This window comes from Takifugu rubripes, chromosome 12 (assembly GCF_901000725.2).
Source record: "Takifugu rubripes chromosome 12, fTakRub1.2, whole genome shotgun sequence".
Taxonomy (NCBI): Eukaryota; Metazoa; Chordata; class Actinopteri; order Tetraodontiformes; family Tetraodontidae; genus Takifugu; species Takifugu rubripes.
The window spans coordinates 864,583-883,426 of NC_042296.1; the positions used below are offsets into that span (position 1 = coordinate 864,583).

The 18,844-nt window shown below is 40.1% G+C and overlaps 2 protein-coding genes and 1 long non-coding RNA gene across 6 annotated transcripts in view; 2 read left to right on the forward strand and 1 right to left on the reverse strand.

The window, feature by feature from the left end:
* Positions 1-3,602, forward strand: LOC105417121 (hepatic lectin-like). Its single transcript, XM_029845143.1, has 8 exons — positions 1-575; positions 694-771; positions 1,665-1,775; positions 1,983-2,048; positions 2,238-2,303; positions 2,404-2,555; positions 2,875-2,996; positions 3,082-3,602. The coding sequence occupies exons 1-8, from the start codon at positions 512-514 to the stop codon at positions 3,272-3,274; spliced, it is 852 nt and encodes a 283-aa protein (XP_029701003.1). The 5' UTR covers positions 1-511; the 3' UTR covers positions 3,275-3,602.
* Positions 3,471-18,844, reverse strand: part of LOC101074798 (uncharacterized) — a 24,542-nt gene continuing 9,168 nt past the window's right edge. Inside the window, exons 13-48 of one of the 2 annotated variants that reach the window (XM_011608839.2) lie at positions 18,307-18,771; positions 18,008-18,081; positions 17,716-17,832; positions 16,852-17,012; positions 16,605-16,764; positions 16,326-16,520; positions 15,809-15,956; positions 15,656-15,714; positions 15,328-15,545; positions 14,946-15,114; positions 14,378-14,581; positions 14,045-14,198; positions 13,820-13,881; positions 13,592-13,684; positions 12,820-13,061; positions 12,542-12,722; positions 12,223-12,417; positions 11,831-11,981; positions 11,560-11,675; positions 11,184-11,321; positions 10,816-10,966; positions 9,532-9,704; positions 9,234-9,369; positions 8,795-8,890; positions 8,647-8,684; positions 8,406-8,523; positions 8,145-8,213; positions 7,682-7,794; positions 6,569-6,737; positions 6,249-6,394; positions 6,007-6,172; positions 5,378-5,529; positions 5,000-5,114; positions 4,671-4,913; positions 4,462-4,582; positions 3,471-3,859 (exon numbers count right to left, since the gene is read on the reverse strand). In XM_011608839.2, coding sequence (XP_011607141.2) covers positions 3,631-3,859; positions 4,462-4,582; positions 4,671-4,913; positions 5,000-5,114; positions 5,378-5,529; positions 6,007-6,172; positions 6,249-6,394; positions 6,569-6,737; positions 7,682-7,794; positions 8,145-8,213; positions 8,406-8,523; positions 8,647-8,684; positions 8,795-8,890; positions 9,234-9,369; positions 9,532-9,704; positions 10,816-10,966; positions 11,184-11,321; positions 11,560-11,675; positions 11,831-11,981; positions 12,223-12,417; positions 12,542-12,722; positions 12,820-13,061; positions 13,592-13,684; positions 13,820-13,881; positions 14,045-14,198; positions 14,378-14,581; positions 14,946-15,114; positions 15,328-15,545; positions 15,656-15,714; positions 15,809-15,956; positions 16,326-16,520; positions 16,605-16,764; positions 16,852-17,012; positions 17,716-17,832; positions 18,008-18,081; positions 18,307-18,771 — 5,537 coding nt within the window. In that variant the 3' untranslated portion in view covers positions 3,471-3,630. The remainder of the gene's footprint in view (positions 3,860-4,461; positions 4,583-4,670; positions 4,914-4,999; positions 5,115-5,377; positions 5,530-6,006; positions 6,173-6,248; positions 6,395-6,568; positions 6,738-7,681; positions 7,795-8,144; positions 8,214-8,405; positions 8,524-8,646; positions 8,685-8,794; positions 8,891-9,233; positions 9,370-9,531; positions 9,705-10,815; positions 10,967-11,183; positions 11,322-11,559; positions 11,676-11,830; positions 11,982-12,222; positions 12,418-12,541; positions 12,723-12,819; positions 13,062-13,591; positions 13,685-13,819; positions 13,882-14,044; positions 14,199-14,377; positions 14,582-14,945; positions 15,115-15,327; positions 15,546-15,655; positions 15,715-15,808; positions 15,957-16,325; positions 16,521-16,604; positions 16,765-16,851; positions 17,013-17,715; positions 17,833-18,007; positions 18,082-18,306; positions 18,772-18,844) is intronic. The other variant, XM_029845139.1, reaches the window with a different exon arrangement.
* LOC115251731 (uncharacterized) lies at positions 5,523-7,025 on the forward strand. Of its 3 annotated transcripts, none has more exons than XR_003890261.1 (3): positions 5,523-6,016; positions 6,133-6,222; positions 6,667-7,025. It is a non-coding gene; the product is annotated as an uncharacterized lncRNA (long non-coding RNA). The 3 variants fall into 3 exon arrangements; XR_003890263.1 differs by having other exon boundaries at positions 6,151-6,222; XR_003890262.1 differs by having other exon boundaries at positions 5,523-5,835; positions 5,985-6,222.

Sequence of the window (18,844 nt, forward strand, 5' to 3'; positions counted from 1 at the left end):
TGCTCCCAGTCAGAGACCATTTACCACCTCTTTGCCCAGGGTCCCAGACTGTAGGGGTTGTTGGACAGCTACAGTGGTGGTTTCTTGGATTAGGTGAGGGTTTCACTACTGTGCTAGGAGTGAGGTGGGACACCAGCTGGCTAATCTCAGAGACAACTAAGTTAGCCATCGGGAAGACCAGGAAGAACCAGATGGGCAGTCAGCAGTCTCTTCCTCTCTCTCTCTCTCTAGCACTTCTCTCTATAGTGTTATGTCATTTTTGTCATTTTTTTTACTTGTTTGTCAGTGGAACATTAGGCAGTTGTTAGACAATAGTAAACTGTATAATTAAATGAAAGTTAGTAAAGAATACCTGGGATATTATAATCACTGTTTGAAAGTAAGTTTTGACCGCAAAATTATTTTTTTTTAACCCTATCCCATCCTCAGAATTTACAGGAAGGATATTGGTACAAATGTGGTTGCAGTTCCGTGTGTAGCTTAAAGTACTCATGAAAAGCTCAATAGTAACATGACTGACACAAATACAGTATACAGCGATGTTACGTTTGTGAAAACCAGGAAAAGGATGAGCGGTGAGTCACTCCAAAACACATTTATTTCATTGTTATTGAATAACATTATCCACACTTTCCCCCCACAATTGAATCTTGAGTAACATTTGCTTTTGTCATTACTTTGACTGTTGCACAGAGACCACTTCAACACCAGATGAAACAACATACTCTGAGGTTAAAGTCTCTAAAATAAAGGCACCCAGTGAGCCTGATGGTAAGTGCAAAAACAAAGATCAAAAATATTAAAAAAGGAAGTGAGATCAGAAGTTATTGGACCTGAACCATTCATGTTAACTCTTCCATTTTTGAGCAATTGTAATAAATTGTGCAACAAAAGTAGAACTAAACATATCTGAAATGTTAATGTAAGGAATATAGTTGTTTTCCTGAACCGCGGAGCATGTAAGAGTGAGCTTGAGGTGTATTTATGCAACGACGTAATTTAGCAGTACATGTGCTTGTGGAATTACATAATGTAAAAAAAAAAAAAATCTCCTCATCAACCAAGTGTGACCACAGGTATACAGCAACTTTTGATACAAATATGTAATAATTCAACTTCAAACAATGCAGTAAACTGGAGGAAGGCTGTGTGCGTGATACTGTACCTGTGATAGTATTCCTTCTCAAATGAGCATCTCTTAAAATGTTTACCGTTATAATTTCATTTAAACATTAAAAGGTTCAACATTTTTGGAACACTGTCCACCGTGAATCAGGAAGTTATCACTTCATTATTCAAATCATCGGTCAAAGTTTATGTTGGCCCCAAAAGTCGCGATCTGACTGCGCCGACGTCGGAGCTCTCGCCTTAGCAGCAGCGCCCCCTACAGGTAGCGCAGAATCTCTGCTGATGATCCTGTCAACATTATGTTTTATAAAAACTGTAACTCCTATACCAAGGGAGGGAGTGTTTATAAATTAATTTATATGGAATTTTGACTTTGACCTGGAAGTGGTGGACATTCCACTGTTTTTCCATTGGGCTGTTCTTCACAATAATAAAAATACAAATAAGCCCATGAACATCTTTGTTTGGTGGTGGAGATATTTCTCTCCACACATCTGGACAGGTACTTGCCTGATAGCTCATTGATTTCTGAACAGGCCCGCAACAAGCTGTGTCAAATGGAGGGTCAAAGGTCACATCAGTCAAACTCGCCATCGGTCTTCTTACTGCTCTCCTGACTGCAGCTGTCATTGGTCTGATCTTCACTAGTGAGTATTTATACTTTGTTTATTTCACTGTACATTCTGTTAGTTTCTTTAGCTCTGTAATCTGTCCTGTTGTCTTTCCTTGGCCCCCTCTGCACGCACTCATCTGGTTTATTTTCTGTATGTTTGAATCATTTGTAGAGCTGACTGCTTTCAACATATTTCATTTTAAAGTTGCTCTTATTAATACCGTTTTCCCTCTAAAATCAGCGCTTTCATATTTTCAAACCATGGCGCGCCTGCACCAGCTGTCAGCTCAAAATGCAAATCTCACAGGTATGCTTCTCAATGATGGTTGTGTTAGCTAATATTATGACTAGCTGATGCTTTTTTACCATCTTAATTTATTTAATATTATCTGATAATCATGCACCATGACTTAATATATTTGTGACATACTAATCTCCTCTTTAACAAATGAAACATTTTGGAAAACAGTGAAATAATAAAACTCTTTTGCCTCAGAAACATGCTCTCAAATAACTTCACCCACCGAGGAGCCGAAAACTTGTCCTGCTTTTGTAAACACGAGTAAGAAGTTTTAAGCTTTTCTTTCGATCAGATACCAAATCTGGGGGGTGCTTCCATCTGCAGCCGCTCCACTTGAAACCCGTCCTTTTTCTGTTCAAAGCAACTCCGTGCCTGAACTGTCCGGACGGCTGGAAGAGCTTCGAAGGACAGTGCTATTATTTTTCTAACTACACGTTAGTCTTTGAGAAGGCCAGAGAGCAATGTCAACAGCAAGGAGCAGATCTGGTTAAAGTATCCAGCAAAGAAGAGCAGGTACAGTAGATCAGCCGTAACAGCTCACTGCTGTTGTTATCTTTCTATATTGATAGACTATAATAAAGCACTTTTAAGGTACTTGGATATTTTAATCCACTACATTTTGAAGATGCATTTGTCCATTTATTTTACTTAATACATTAAAAAATGTCTTTATTGGAAGCTATTTATAAAAAAGAGGGGTTTAAAATTCCCTGTGGCTGCTTGAATAACGTCTCCATTTACGTCTGAACACCTGAACTGTGGAATACTTTTACCAATACCATTTGCTTTACCTTTTTACATTTTTACATTGTCACCATCCTTTCCTGCGCAGAAATTCCTGGCGACCACTGTCGCACCTATGCTGGCCAATGGCAATCGGTTCTGGATTGGACTGACTGACTCGGAGAAGGAGGGACAGTGGTTGTGGATGGACGGATCTCCACTGGAGGAAAGGTTTGACTAGTCTGTGACAACATCTGCTTCAAATAAATAAAGTGGCACATTTTAAAAGCAAATCTTTCTGTTCTCTTTCATTCAGTTTGAAATTTTGGGTCAGCCCTGAGCCAGATGACTGGAAGAAAGAAGATCCTAAAAATGGAGAAGACTGTGCAACTTTAGGGGAAAGGAGTGGGAATGAGTATTGCTGGTATGACAAAACCTGCAAACATCCTCTGAGAAGTATTTGTGAGAAACCAGGAATGCCTGGATATCTAATGTGTGCAGGAATTTAGTTCCATCTTGTTCAAACAGAAAAAGGTAATGAACACAAAAAAGAACTTTAATTAGGAAAAATAATCAAGTTTCAGCCATTTGATCAGAGTAACGCCTCAAAATGACTAATCAAGGTGGAATAAACTAAATCCAAGAGTAAATAAAGCCAAACTATGTACGGCAAATAAATACACAACAATGAGCTTAGCCAGAAAATGCCTTTGCCTATATTTGGTATTTTTATTCAGCCTAAAGTGTAAATGTATAACTTATGACAGGAACTGAAAACAAAATATTAACATTAATATATGTTTCTTAAGATATGTTTAACTCGGTTCCAAAAAAAAATGTAAAAAAAATCTTCCACTTTGTGTGATCAATCTGAATCTTCATCAGACAGAAGGAGCATATCACCAGATATTTGCTGGTCTGGGCCTCTTTTATTTACCCCCCGCAGCTCCTTGACAGCAAGGATTCGTACCAGCATGGCCTCCAGTGTCCTGTCGTCGAGGGGAGTGGAGGAGTACCAGACAGGGCTGCTGGGAGTGCAAGAAGCATGTGGCTGAAGGTAGAACAGGTCGCTGCGCTGCAATACTGACTTGAAGCTGCACAGAAGACAAGAAATTAAAAATGGCCATGAGGTTAAGACTTGATCAAAAGCATCATTACAAAAAACCACCTTCCCTTATCGCCGTTAAGACACACCTACCTACTCACAAAAGAGTAGGATCATCGTTCACCCTCATGAAATTCTGAGCCCCGAGATTGAGAACCACAGCTCTGAAGTCCAGAAATGAAGCTGCAATGTGTGGAGCACCCTAATGATCCTTAAAGCAGCTGTTTCTTCATATTAGTTCATAAGGACGTCAAATACTGTTCAGTACTATGAGTTGGTCTCCTCCCACCAGCCAAGCATGCTAGCTTTCTTATCATGATAATGACCAATTTACTGGTAGGGCAGGTCAGGGTTGACCTTTCCCCTGCTTTATAGGCTCAACTGTCAGCAATTTTAATCTATTTGTGTGCCATATAAGCTGTTGGTTCTCCAGGTTCTTCCATCTTAATGTGGGCAGTCTGTTTATTCACAGTCATGTTGACCAGCATCAATATTCCGAACAGATGATGCTCTGGACCACCGAAACCCATCAACGATCAAAACAAGGAGGGGAGAAAAAACGTGAATTAAAACAGATTAAAATTGACCAACCACTTGGAGAGGTAGAACTCATAGAGTCTGACAGGACAACGAAGAGGGTTCTCTGCGTTCTCCAGCATCTCCAAGATGTCGTCTTTATTCTCACTTTTATGCTTCTTCATTGGGACACCATCTAGATATAACAAACACAAACCCTCCATGCATAAAAGGTAAACGGCACGACAAGCATAGAATTGTTCCATATGATCCGTGCATCATACCAAACTCCTTCACACATATTGGAGGGTAGAATCGCAGGAAGGTGGTTTTTGTGCAGCTCTGGCCAGTTTTGGTGCAGCGCATGAGGTGGGCAAATGACAGCTGGCGGTGCTGCTCCACGGTGGTGAAGCCAAAATGCTTGCAGCAGAAGAAGAGCAGGGTGTTGAGCAGCACTATGGGGGAGAAAACCCCCAACTGCTTACAGTCCCAGAGGAACTCCTCCTCCACCCGTGAGTAGATGGAACCTGCAGCCAAAGTGTTCCGGATCAGGTTCTAAGTCAAGGTGGCCTAAGAAGGCCAGAGACGGATCAGGAAAAAAGACATAACTCACCACTGGCTGTGCATGAGGGGTTGAAGGCTCTCAGAGTCTGAGCTAACACTTCAGAAAACTTACTATAGATGTGATCACTGAATATGTTCTCCGTACAGCCATTCTCAAAGAGGTACTGAAAATCAACCAAATATTAGATCAGACATGTTACAGCAACGCACCTGTTCAGCTCAAATATTAAAAATATTAGTTTTTTGTTTTTTTTAAAAACACTATTAACAAATAAGGTTTGGAATTAGTTGTGTAGAGAGCTACAGAATATGATGAATTTAACAGCATTTCCACATCCACATGAGTCAGTCAGACAACCCACGTCGTACCACCAAGGAATGTTTGGTTGTGTCACATTTCAGAGTTATGGTGCATGTGTGCGCTTGCCTGCTGGATGCTCAGACAGAGGTAGAACAGGTAGTCCGGCGAGTACGGCTGTCCATCAGGTCGTTTTACCTCCGTAATGAAACACACGAGGCCTTCGCTCAGCTCAGCTGGAGAGCACTGAAGGATGTTCTGATTGAGCGTCACGGCGGGAGCTGAACAAAGAGTTGGGACAAATGAGCGTCAAGCAGATTCTGTTCTTTACATCTTATAGTCTAGATTTTTAAACTTCCTCTTTGTGAGGGGACAAAATGATGTGCTATTCAATACAAATAACTGGCTACAAAAGCATTTACTGAATCTGCTTTGCTATTTTTAATGTATCTCCAAAAACAAAATTAAAAGATAAAAAAACTATTAAAAATGTATCACTACTATAGATCCTCATGATGTATTTTCACATTTACTGGACACAGACTTCAACAAAGGGAGCTTTTTGGATGTTGGCAGTAAACAAATAGGTATGAGTTTAATTCTTATTTATAAAATAATTGCAACAGAATTTTAGAGTTGGGGGATATAAAATATCTGAGCATTGAATAATCGGCTTTTTTGGTGTTTAAATTAATATTTCTTTTGTGAACAACTGAAAATTGGCCGTCCGAACAAGAAATGAAGACAGGGAAGCGTACAAGACACAAGGTAGAGGTTTGTTTGGGATTCCCGCCACTGCATCCATCTCTTCCAGGCGTTATTTCCTGTTTGACTCTTGAGTTTACGGGGCTTTCTGAACCTGACCTCGCCGGCACCTCTGTGAGATGTTTTGGCTGGGTTAGGTGTCTCTTGCAGGTTAAGACCCTTTAATAGAGGCAGAAATAGACAAAGCCTCAGCCAGATGACAGCACAAAGTAAGTGATTTCCTCTGATTTGTTACCTCATTCTTGCGGTGTACGTACTCCACAGGCTGTTGTAACAAAGCCGCTTGTGCAGCCTTTGGTGAGATTTGTGGAGCCTTCTCCACCCCCAGACATGAAGGTGGACCCTCATTTGCAATTCCCACCTGCGTTGGATTTGCCTGATCTGCAAGGTGGAGAAAAATAGTTGAATTGGAAACATTTCACGAGAAATTAACGTTTTTGTACGTCTACATTGGGGTTCAGTGTTTTACCTTACGTTCTGCGTTTTTGAGAAATTTTACATTTTCACACAGTGATAACCACAGATATTGCCAAATGTGACACCATCATATCTTGCCTTCTTCTTTTTGTCGCTCTACAGTCACGACAGTCCCCTTCGGCCTATCCTTCATCTTGTATTTCTCATCTTGTACTATTTTCTGCTCCTCCTTGCAGGATTGGACACCCTGCCTCACGGATGGGTCAAGGCTGGTCGGCGTCAAAGAAAGAAATATAGGCACAGGAAGCTGTGTGGGCAGGACAAAGCACGGAAAAGCTGAAATGGCATTTTACAGACAAATGATTTTAAGGACATACCCTGAAATTAACAGGTCATTCCAGAAACAAGAAGTACACCTAAAATGTTATGCAACCTTCTTCCTATGACTGAGGTTAGCCTGATATTGGCCAGCTAAAAAGGAAACTAAAGAGCACTAAGACACATTTGATCTTTTTAGAATATTCAGCCTATAAATCTTGGAATTTATTGTACATAATGTTAATAAATATCTGTGCAGAAGCACAATATTTTAAAATGTAATTAAAATAATCTGGGGGAAAAAGGATTGTGAGGGTGGGTTTTTGACTGGAAAGAATTGACAGATCATTGGAAGTTTAGAAAGTCTCTGATTTGGATTCAGGTAGTCACAAATTCAGTCAAATGTCAATAGACACAAAGGCCTGATTTCCTCCAGGCAGAACATAGAAAATACACACGTCTTCTGACTGGGGATGTGGCTGGTTCACAATTAACCAGTCAATTTCAAACTTATGTTAAGAAGTAGTCAATACTTTAAAGTGATAACCCAACCAAACTTAGCATGTGTGGGATGAGCTGAAGAGGACAGTGCAGAAGATGGAGATGCCCTCACAATCTAACAGATTTGGAGAACTTTTGCCAAGACAAGTAGGAAAATATTGTTTAATCATAAAATCAAAAGGTGCGTAGATGCTTAAAGTATTAGTTTTGGGTTTTGTACAATCATGCAAACACTATATATTTTTTATGTGCCCTTCTAGAGGACTTATTCTTCAAGGGAATAGTTCATATTACAGCTCACATTAAAGGTGAAAAAGTTGTGACACAGCGTGTGTGCACAGTGGTGAGCAGACATTTATTTCCACTGTAGTTAGTACTTTTGCTATTATCACATAGAGACTGCATTCTGGGGAATCTGTGCGCTCCATATACCGGTAAAGGTATTCCTGTAGGTGTTGGGACATATTGGCTGTACATGTTCATGGGCACAGGAACATATACTGGGACCGGCACTGGGAGGACTGTTGGTTTGGGCACCGTGTTGTCTGAAACAAAAAATAGTTTTTTATTGTGGGATTGGGAAATTTCTACAGACCTGAACTTTATAAAGAGCTAAAACTATTTGTCTAAATATAAACAGTCAAGCATTTTTGTGGAATTTGAGCTTGAATTGGGCTAAAAAAAAATAAAAATAAATAAAAGCTGGTATATTTTACATTTTTCTAGGGTCATTTCTCCACATGCAATTTCAGAGGCAAACTAAATACAACAAAACAAGGATTTTACTCAAGTATTTCTGTAAAACTAGCAAAACCGCAGTGGAATGCAGCAGTTGTTAGAAACCAATGTTTGGAGACTTAACAAAAATAAATGATCAAGGCTCTGTCTGTTTTACCTGAGGAAGTCTGAGTTCGATGACGGTTTTGTAGATGAGGGGTTTTCTTGGAGAGGGCAAAGTTCTTCACTACAGGAGAGATTATTGAAAAATATTAATGCAGCAGAGACTGTAATTTTGATGCATCACCATTTTTGCTACCATGCAAAACTAAAATACAACTGGTTATAGTTTATCACCATCAAAGTACTCCTTAGAAAGAAACGAGTGCAGAAAGGCGGACATTTAGATTGAAAGGCAGAATCATATAGGCAATTGCACCTGTCTGTACTCCTTTTTCAACAGTCTGAGGTGTACACGACACTCCTTTATTGTGTGATAATGGTGAGCAGAGTGTGGACTTGTTCTTCACTTCATTGGGGACTGTTTGAACGCTGGCCTGGAAGACCAAATATTGAAATCAAAAGAGTCCGAAAGAATTGCTAAACTGCATCTCTATAATGCTTCGACACCAGGACTAAACCAATAAAGCCAAAAAAAGAACTTTTAAAGGTAAACTTACATGTCCAACAACTTTTGACTGAATATCAGGAATGGAAACTATGGAGAGATGACAGAACATAACAGAACCTCAGTTAGAAACAAAACCTCAATACATGAACTGCAGCATCTTATTTCCGTAAAGTTACTCTTCGAAACCCTCAAACTACCATGATGTGAAGAGCTGGCCGAGAATTTGGACTGTCGAGACAAAGCACCAGCAAGGGAAAGGACGTTGGTGATGACTGGGGAGGACTCAGCTGTGCCTGGTGATTCAAATAAATGACAAATCTAGTCATCCACATTAGAGTCAGTCAAAGGCCTCAAATAAATAAAGAAGTGTTATCTTACCTGACCCTGTCTATCTTAGGAGTGTGTTTGTTTTTCAATGACTGAAATGATTCAGTAATTTATTTACAACTATGTGTTTGGATTTTTTATTGTTGGATTACTTTAATCTACATGCGTCTTGGCTTTTTTCCTGGTAAGGTCAATTCTGAGGACTTTTACTTTGTAATGACCTTCAAAGCATGTCCATTTTAGCTATTGACAGGCTAAAGCACAGTCCTCAGAAACAAATGTTCCAGCCTGGAACAATGAAACAGATACCTGTGTCAACCACCTGGACCTGTTGGTTGCAGTAATGCAGGAGACATTTAAGGTCACAGAAGTGTTTGACCTCTCCCAGCAGTTGAAGACTCTGACCCAGCTTCCCCTCATGGCTGCAGGTGTCACATCTGGCAATCTGACCAAAGGCACACAACAAATAGTTTAGTTTGAGTTCAGATGAGCTAAAATCACTGCTCCAGAACTGTGTTCTTAATACTATAAAAGACAATAACCATGATAACAACATTATCTTCAGATGATTTCCAAGACAGTAGAAACAGTTGTCACTTGTACTTACGTGACACAACAGTCGATTGTACTTGGAATTGCATTCTTCGGAGCAAAACTCCTTCTTAGCGCCACCATATGGTGCTGTCACTAGTGTTTTAGTAATGGAGAGACAGTACGTGCACGAGTGACAGTGATCTCCCCAATTCTTTTTCAGCTCATCGCAAAAGAACACAAAACACTCTGTAAAGCAAGAAAACAGACAAACAGTGATTTGTTTAATCTTGACTTTTGAAAAATCTTTTCTTTCTGCTCTAATCCATAGGACTTGCAAATGTATGTGATCTTTATGAGCTTTTGGTGTCGCAACCTTTCTGCAACATGGAGCAATCGTTGCAGATTTCAGCACTGAACTATTTCACCACAATAAGCAACACTGTCATAAAAGAAATGCCATTAAGAAAAGGCAAGAACTGATGATGAAGTCTTGGGGTCTAGCAGAGTCAACGGGACTGTTGAATGAAACTGGAAGACATTTCACTTCTCATCCAAGAACCTCTTGGATTAAGATTATTTGTGCTCCTACTGGATCGAAGGCCTATAGGTCATCGAGGAAATAGTTTCCTGAGCAGATGTTGAAAGATTGTTGTTCTAGCATGACAAAGACAGCTTCCTCTCATTCAAACCACACGTCTTCTACCGCTTCAAGGAAACATACCTACATGTCCCTTTTTCAGTCAGTTTTGAAACAAATTCAATGTTGAGTAAGAAAATGTGTTTCAAAACACTCCGTTTTCAATTTCCCCCCCATGTGGGAGGAGCGTCTTCCCCCTGGCAGAAGAGGTGGGTGGAGCAAAGACTGCCTGTGGGCGGAGTTCACAGAAGCTCATTAGGAAAAGTCCGTCAAACTGGCCGTTAAAGTGGGGCTGTGAAACTGGTGTGTCTGGAATCCAACTGTGCTTAATGTTGAGTTTTACTAAGATCTTCATTTAGAAATCAATGAACCACGAGCATGTGTCCCCTTCCATGCTGCCCTGGAATGAGTAACCTTTGAACTTAAGATGCCGTTGAACAGGTCAGTCCTGAGCAATGTGGTTTTTTTCCTTCGGTGTGCAGGTCTGTGCACTGTTTATGAGACAAAGATCCGTCCACGTAAAAGGAGAAAAGACTCAGGCACATAGAGATGAAATATGCATGTGCTGTCCAGCGCGGTGGAGAACCCAAACAGCTCTCTACGCCGAGCTGGTCAGAAGCCTCCTAGTTTCTTTTTAAACAGTTCAGTTGACTCTGAATTACTATGACCTGGATGAATGTCAACTTTCATGGACGTGATGTCTGGGTACAAATATTTTACCTTCGCTGCAGAAGCAGCAGTCTTTCTCGTTAACCCTTTTGATGTCCCCGATGGTCTGAACGTTCTTACAGTATTCGCACATTCCCACGATGCTATTGGCCTTCTTGAACGCTTCAGAGCAGGCGAGACTACACACAAAATGCAGTTTGTCCTGCACACGAACGCAAATACACATTACGTTTTTACAAAATTGCACACATCATTGATGGTTATGATACGGCATTGGTTTAAATGGAGCTTTCAAAGGGAGCAACAAACATCACATAAGGTGCTTTTAGAAACAATCTGTTCTTTTACAGTTTCGGTATTATTTAAAGCTTGATATGTGGCCCATCTACTGGACCTTAAAAGAACCATATCCAACGCACCTTTTTCTGGATTACTTTTGGTTTTTTGTCCAGATTTCGCTGACACTGGGAACAAAGCAGCATTCCTGGAGGTTTAAAGAATTCACAGTGGCTTCGGTCAGGGGCCACTGGTGGATTTGCAGCAGCAGTTGGGTTTTCCTTGAAAAAAATTAAATGAATAAAAATGAGCTTTAAAATGCATATTGGTGCCCCGTAATTGTGTCAGCACTTTGAAAAACTAAATATATTCCAGCTCCAAGAGGAAAAAAAATACTGACCACATTTACTGCCCAAAAACTCTTGTTAACAACATTACTCAAGGTATTGAAGAAGGACTTGCATTCTAATTAAAATCTCTACATCAGAACAATTGTGAAAACTTAGTGAGCTTTGTTACCTTAAAAGACATGGCACATGTTAGAGTGCAGAAGTTTCTGATGGAGGCATCCGACATGGCAAGGTGGCAGGCTGGTAGTGTTGACTCCCCACAGTTATCACAATTTAGTTGAATACCTGTTTGGAGAGGAGCATTGACCAAACACAATCAAACATTAAAAACAGCTAAAATGGTCACATTACTAGTAATTGTTATGTAAAGTACATTATCCCATAAAACCTCAAAATACATATATAGACCAGACGAAAAAAGAAAGGAGAGGGTCTGATACCTGACGCACTGACAGCTTGAATTTTGGATGCCAGCAGACAGCTGGTGGAACAAAACAGCTCTATGAAATCATCACCTGTTTTGTTTTGAACCATAGCTGACATCAGACAAGAGTTGCTGCACATGGCACATGTTTGTGATGATGTCATTTTCTGAAAAATACAAAAAGCAATGTGGTTGTCTTAACTGAAGCCTTACAGCCAAGAGTGAAACTGTTTATGGATCAAGTCATCAATGTGGTTTCAGAGGGCCTAGACTAACTGTCAGGAGATTTAACAATCTAGTGGGATAACCAGCTTCCCTTCATGAAGGGTGAGTTATTCCCCTCAATTGGGTGCAGATTAGATAGTTGCTTTGCTATTCACTTTTACATTTGACTGAAGATGCATTTACCTGTTTAAATTGGTTCAGGCACTCAGTACTGCACAGTTTCTTGTTGCCATCTTCCATTTTGAGCTGGACAGGGGAGTTGCAGGTGGAGCTACAGTTGTCACAGACAGACAACTGGTTGATGGTGCAGAAGCGGACAAAACAGGGGTGGCTACACATTTTGTGGGTGATGTTTTTCTGTGTGACCTCATATTTGCTCTGAAGAAAGAAGAAAAAACAACTTAGCAAAGAACTGTCAACTGAAATATTTTCATCCAACAACTTCAGCAGGACCTGTCCATTATTATGACAGTGAATGGGCATTTGTTCCCTTGTTTCTTACATGGCAGTATCTGCTGCACACACTGCAGAGAGACTGTGATGTGTCTGGCATGAGAGGGAGCTTGGCTGACGTGAGTCTCTTGTAGTTGAAGGAGGACAAGCAGCTCTGGTGGCAGAAATCCTTCTTGGTTTTCTCACTGTCCACTGGACCCTGGACGGCGTCTTGAGGCTGGCTTATCACCCTAAGAGGATGATGAAGCACACATGAGAATGAAGAGGCACAGCTGTCGATAGAGCCAGTTGGAATGGAGGTGAGTTTTAAGGGAATGTGTCACTCACTGGAGGCAGAAGTGACAGGTCTTCATAACCCGTTTCAGCTGGTAAAACTCCAAAAGACAGGAAGTGGAACAAAATATATCTGCATGGCCCTTTCTTTGATAAACAGTCTCTCCATCACTCAGTGGCATTGTGCACTTTGAGCAAGTGGCAGGCAAATAAACACTGGCCACGGCATTAGGATTAGTTGCAGAGTCTTCCATTATGGAGAACAGTGAATCAACCTCTGTCTTTGTGTTCAATTCCTGCAGAAAAATATGCAAAATAGTTTACATTTTCAGGTTAGTTATCAAAAAGCCTTCTATTTAAGTATTTACAAAGGACATTTGTGCTGAATTTTAAAAAAACTGGCAAGGATTTACTTGCTGTTGTTAAATTAAAATAAAAAATGAGGACAGTTAAAGAATGACATGAGGGAAAGAAAATCACAGAAAAAAGAACCATAACACAAACAGAAATATAAATAGAACTAATTCAATTCAAAGTGAAGAAAAGAGGTCTTTAAAATGAAAATCTGTGTCCTAACCTGGTTTAGTTATCAACAGCTTAAGGAACATAACTTTAAATACTTTGGCCTAACAGCATAATTAAATAAAGTCAAAATATGAACACACTGACATATTAGCAGTCTTCTCACATAAACCATGCACAGTAGTCCTGATGAGTGTTGCTTTCCAAATACCAGCACCAAATAATTAATACTGTGAGAAATAGAAAACACACAGCAATATTTCAGATTTCATTAACAGTCCAAAGCAAATCTATGACGTCCCACCTTCCCAACTCTGGGTTCTTCCTTGATACTTTTGTTTAATACAGTAGATAACGTAGTGTGGTGGTAATTCTCATCAAGAGCCTCTGTTTTGATCTAAATGTGAGACAAAGAGGAAAGATAATTCGGAAGCAGTGCAACAAAAATGTTTCTGAGTACAAAATGTACTGTGTTTTGTAGCTCGATGTACGGTCTATTTAAAGTCAAGAGAAAATTGTTAATAATACTCACAAAGTCCAAATTTACAGGTATCTTCATTTCTTCAATGTCAAGGTCATTAAGTAATTTATGTTCTAAAAAGACATGATTAAAAAAGACTTGAAGATTTTTTAACGTTAATATTGAGCAATATATTCAACAAAATACCACCCATTTGTTTAAAAAGAGACCTCGCAGGTTCTAAAATGCAGCCATGCAGCAGTTCAGCCTTTCACACCAAGATGGTGGAGAGTGTACCTGGCAGAGTTGATGGCCTGAGACTGTTGGACACCATCATGCACCTGTTGCTGCAAAAGAATTTCAGCGTGCCCTCAATATCTGTATTTTCCACCATATCTGAGATCTGATGGTATGTTTGACACATAAGGCAGGGTTGGGGTGCCTTAACGCTCTGCAAAGATAGAAAATAAACACCACCAGATCATATTTCTGCCTTTTCCCATCGCATTTTAAACCAGACAAAGTTTGTAACAATTTAGATGCATAAAAAAGAGAAAATTCAACATCGTAGTTAAATTTAATGTGTAATGCATATTTAATAAATTCGATTTTGACAATTAAATTGTTCACCTCTTTAAACGTAACCAGACATTTGTCGCTACAGATGATTTTAATGCCGTCATCATCCTTCAGCACGAGAGGCTTGTCTGAGCAAACAGAGCAGCACATGTTGCAAAAAACCTCTGGAAAATTGTTGGCTTTATGGTATTGAATGAAGCAGGCGTCACTGCAAAAGCTGAACGTTAAGCCGTCCAGTGTCACCCTGGTTTTACACTGAAAAAGACCAAAACAAAAAGACAATTTCAGTCAGGGCAGCGGACGGAACTTGTGTTTGCAAATATTATTGCAAGGAAAAGGAGTTCTTTGCTGTCAAAATGTATAAACATCGACTCAAAAGAAGAGAATGAAAGCTGAATGAATGAAAGCAATACTGGCTCCTACCAATGCCCACATCCTTCACTTCTTTGATGTAACTAGTACAAAACTGACTTTAAATAGCCATAGTCATTAGGTTTTCTTTTTTGTGGTAACAAAGTGTGGACGTTAAAAAATATTGCTTCAAATTTCTCTCTGAGGTTTGTAAGAGTTTCTTAATCACCATCAAGGGCGAACAGGAAGCTTTTTCTTTTTAACTTACGCTGCCAGTTCTGGCGCATGACTTGCAGCCTGTCTGAAGAGGACGATTGTGAGCAGCAGTGTTTCTCCTGGAGTTGACAGAAGACAGGCAGGCATCACTGCACAATTCCTTCATCGTTCCCGAATCATCCACCGGCGCCAGGATCATGTTGTGTGGCCGCATTATCACTCTGAGCGGGGGAAAAAAAGAGAAACCGAATCAACTTTCAAAACATTGTAAACGGAATCAAAAGCACAGTACAATGGTATAAACACTCCTGCTGACACAATGTGTTGATTACATTTATATGTTTGTATTAAAGTGTCTAGAACTAGGACTGAAAGACACAATCAGAAGGATTTTCAGGACGTAGACTGTAAAATGAAACTTTTGCTGGACTTACTGAAAGCAGTTGTAGCACTTGATGATGACAAAGTTGATGCGTGGGTGGCTTTTAGAAAGACACGACAGTGAGCAGAACAATTTGGGTGATTTCTCCTTCTGATACAGAGTTTCTCCTTTTGATACTTCCTTTTCACAGAGGCTGCAAATGACAGAAGACTGTGCAAGGAAAACCTTTGGCATCTCTTCTGTCTCATTCTCAGCAGAGCCTGAAATCTTCTGCAATAGAGGCGCGTGTATTGGACAGTCATTAGAAGAGGTTCCTGGATGTAACCCAACCTGTGCAGGAATTAATGAAGCCTTCTTCCTATTTTGAGAAATATCCTTACAGGATTACTTTGTTGCTTCAGCTCTTTTCTCTTCTGCAACCAAAATGAACTTTTTTTTACTAAAAGAAAGAAGCAGAAATAATTTGTTATTATTCATTTAGTAGATATCAACAATGAGAAGTAAATTGTCTAGAATTGTCATGTAATGATTACCTTTGTTTGGAGAGTAGAGGATGTAGGAACTCACACAAGTGCTGGTGCAAAAGAGTTCCACACTGTTGTCCTGGCATTGATGATGAACCATGTCCGATATCAGTGAAGGCGTGTGACACAGGGTGCACCACTGCCTTCCATCCAGATTCTGTGAAAAAATGTCACACGTATTAGCGTTTATTAGTAACTGTAGATTGATACTGAACACAAAATGCCCTCATAGGGCCCTGCGATGAACTGGCGACCCATCCAGCGATAGACCCTGCCTTCACCCATATGTGCTCCCTCCCCATGACCCCGAAAGCAATAAAGTGGTTAAGAAGGCAAATATTTTGGTGCTCGTATATTGCTGTTCCAAAACAAAGATTGGGTTTCAGCAGGCCAGTAAAGGACACATTCAACATAAAAACAAACAGCGATGCACAGAACAACAAGTGTGTCATCTGCACTGTATCTGCACGTCTCAAATTTTACTCTCTTAAACTTATAGATGAAGGTCATTATGGTGTTTCTGTACCTCCTTGAGTGCCTCCAGACAAGCCAGACTGCAGACCCTTTTAGAATCTTCTTCCAGCAAAAGCACAAGTGACTTTTCTTGGCAGGTCAGGCTGCAGTGCTCACATTTTTTAGGGTTGTCACTGCAGGAATCTTCCAGAGAGCAATCACTGCAAACCTTGTGGACAACTTCATTCAGGGTTATCTCACGGGCGTCCTTCCATAGATAATAGAGAAAGGGTGCTTTGAGAATGAATATAAGGTGGAAATGATGTGAAGGTTGACATGTGCTGTCACTTACAGAGCAGTGCTTCTTGCAAATGCTACAGACTGGCTGTGGTGATTGTCTGGATGCAGCGTTGGACTTAAAGGATGCCAGACAAGCAACACTGCAGAAGTCTTTCATTGTTCCTTTGATATCCACTGCAGCCATGATGAGATCAAGTGGTTGTAGGATCACCCTGGTGTATGAAGACCAGAAAGAATTAACATATATTTTGGATAAACTTACTCAAAAAATTGGATTACTTGATGATTACCGTACTTACTTCTGACATTGATGACAGGTCTTGGGGAGTGTTTTATTTGTGGGAAACATTTGAAATAAGCAGTTTTTTGAGCAGAAGACGTCAATAAATCCTTTCTTCTGAAATGCTGTTTGGCCTCTTCTCAGTATCTTCTTGCAACAGGAGCAGATCATCTGCATCTCCTGTTTTTACAAAAAAAATTGTATTATATACACACAAGATAGATATTTCCATACACCAGAAAAATGTTTGGCATGAAACCTGATAGTGCCTTTCTGCATTTTACAACTTTGAATGGTTGTATATTGCACCATTGCCAAGTACAAAGAAACTACGTAATTCTATAAGAAATGAACACATGCAGGGTTAAAAAAAGTACTCTGTTAATAACTGTAAAAAAAAATACTCAGCAACAAGCACTGGACATCTGGAAGATGATTGGAAGTTTGTCTAAACTGGAACAGTCTGGGTAAATGATGTTGCATATGGTGAAGGAAAAGATGGCCCTTCAGCCCCCACAACTAACTTGGACATTTTGTCTTTGTTAGTTTAGTTTGTTATAAAATAATAATACAGTATATATGTTTATAATACTGACGCAAAGACACCTTTAGCAAATTCATGCCAAGTTATATTGACCATGATCTTTGATGTGTGAAAGCAACAAAAAGGGGAAAAGATCCAAATGGGGGGTTAGAGTTTTAGAGGCCTAGTGTAGACAGAGATATAGAGAGGGAAAGAGTGAGAGAAAGAGAGATAGACAGAGAGTGAGAGAGACAGAGAGTGAGAGTAAGAGAGATAGACAGGGAGCGAGAGAGAGAAAGAGAGTGAGAGTAAGAGAGATAGACAGACAGAGAGAGACAGAGAGTGAGAGAGAGAGCTTACCGTTGTATCACTAGGTGTGTCTGTAGTGCCAGAGGATGGATGCTGGTTTTCCTTAAGGTCGGGATGATTTTTTAGAGAATTTAGTTTTGAAATGTGGACTGTAGATTGAGCTTTATCCTATAAGAAAATAGGGGAAAACATGCACCATCACACTGTACTGTGCAATATGATTTTAATGCAAAGGCATTAAGCAAGAACATCAGCAGCTAAAATGGGCTGAAGAAAGGAGGGATTTTCCACTCGCCATTGAAGGTTTGAGTCCGTTTTGTAAGACATTTTAAACACAACTCACAATGTTCAGTCTTGGAATTAGAATCTTCACTTCTTTCATCAGAGGTGGTGCCGGGTGTAGTTTGCTTTTCATTTCTATAAGGTAATCAAGTATGTGTAAGAGCCTCTTTAACTGTTAACATCATTATTAAAATGACAATAAGCATTTAAAGTTATATAGCCCATTTTCACACATTTTGAGAACTCTTTCTGAGCAAAATGACACATGTAGAGTTCAGCGTCATGCTAGCTCAAAACAGATTTTCAACTTCTGAATGCTACCAAATCGTGTGTCCAAGATGTTCACACAGCAGATCTTACCTGGACTTGTACTGGTGGAGGAACGGCCACCTTGCGCGTCCAACCGGCTGGTTCGTCTCTTCGTCTGCCCCTTTTTCTTTTCGTGGTTCTCTTTGTGAGTGTCACCTGTTTCTGCGAAGCCTTCCTTGTTTGTCAAGCGGTCAGGCGACGCTCCTGTGATTGACGACACTTCTCTTGGGCAATCTTTCCAATCTCCATCATTCTTCTCATTTCTGGCATCATCATCAGTGTCGATGTCCAGATCAAAGTCGACATTCATGTCCTCATCATCATCGCTGAAAGAGGCTCGTGTTGAATTGTGGTGAGGATGAGGTGATGTATTTGGAGGTGTAGGTTCCACATCACAGCTCTCGGGTGTTTGCTCTGACCACTTCTCTTCGTTGGTGCCAGTTTCAGTTTCTTTCTCCCTCTTTTTTCTCTTGGCACGACTGCCTTTTCTCGAGGAAGATTCTTTTCTCTTTCGACCTAGATGAGAAATGAACATAGTAGTTAGAGATTATTTACGCTCCATGTTGGCTATTTCATTCTTTAGTGATGA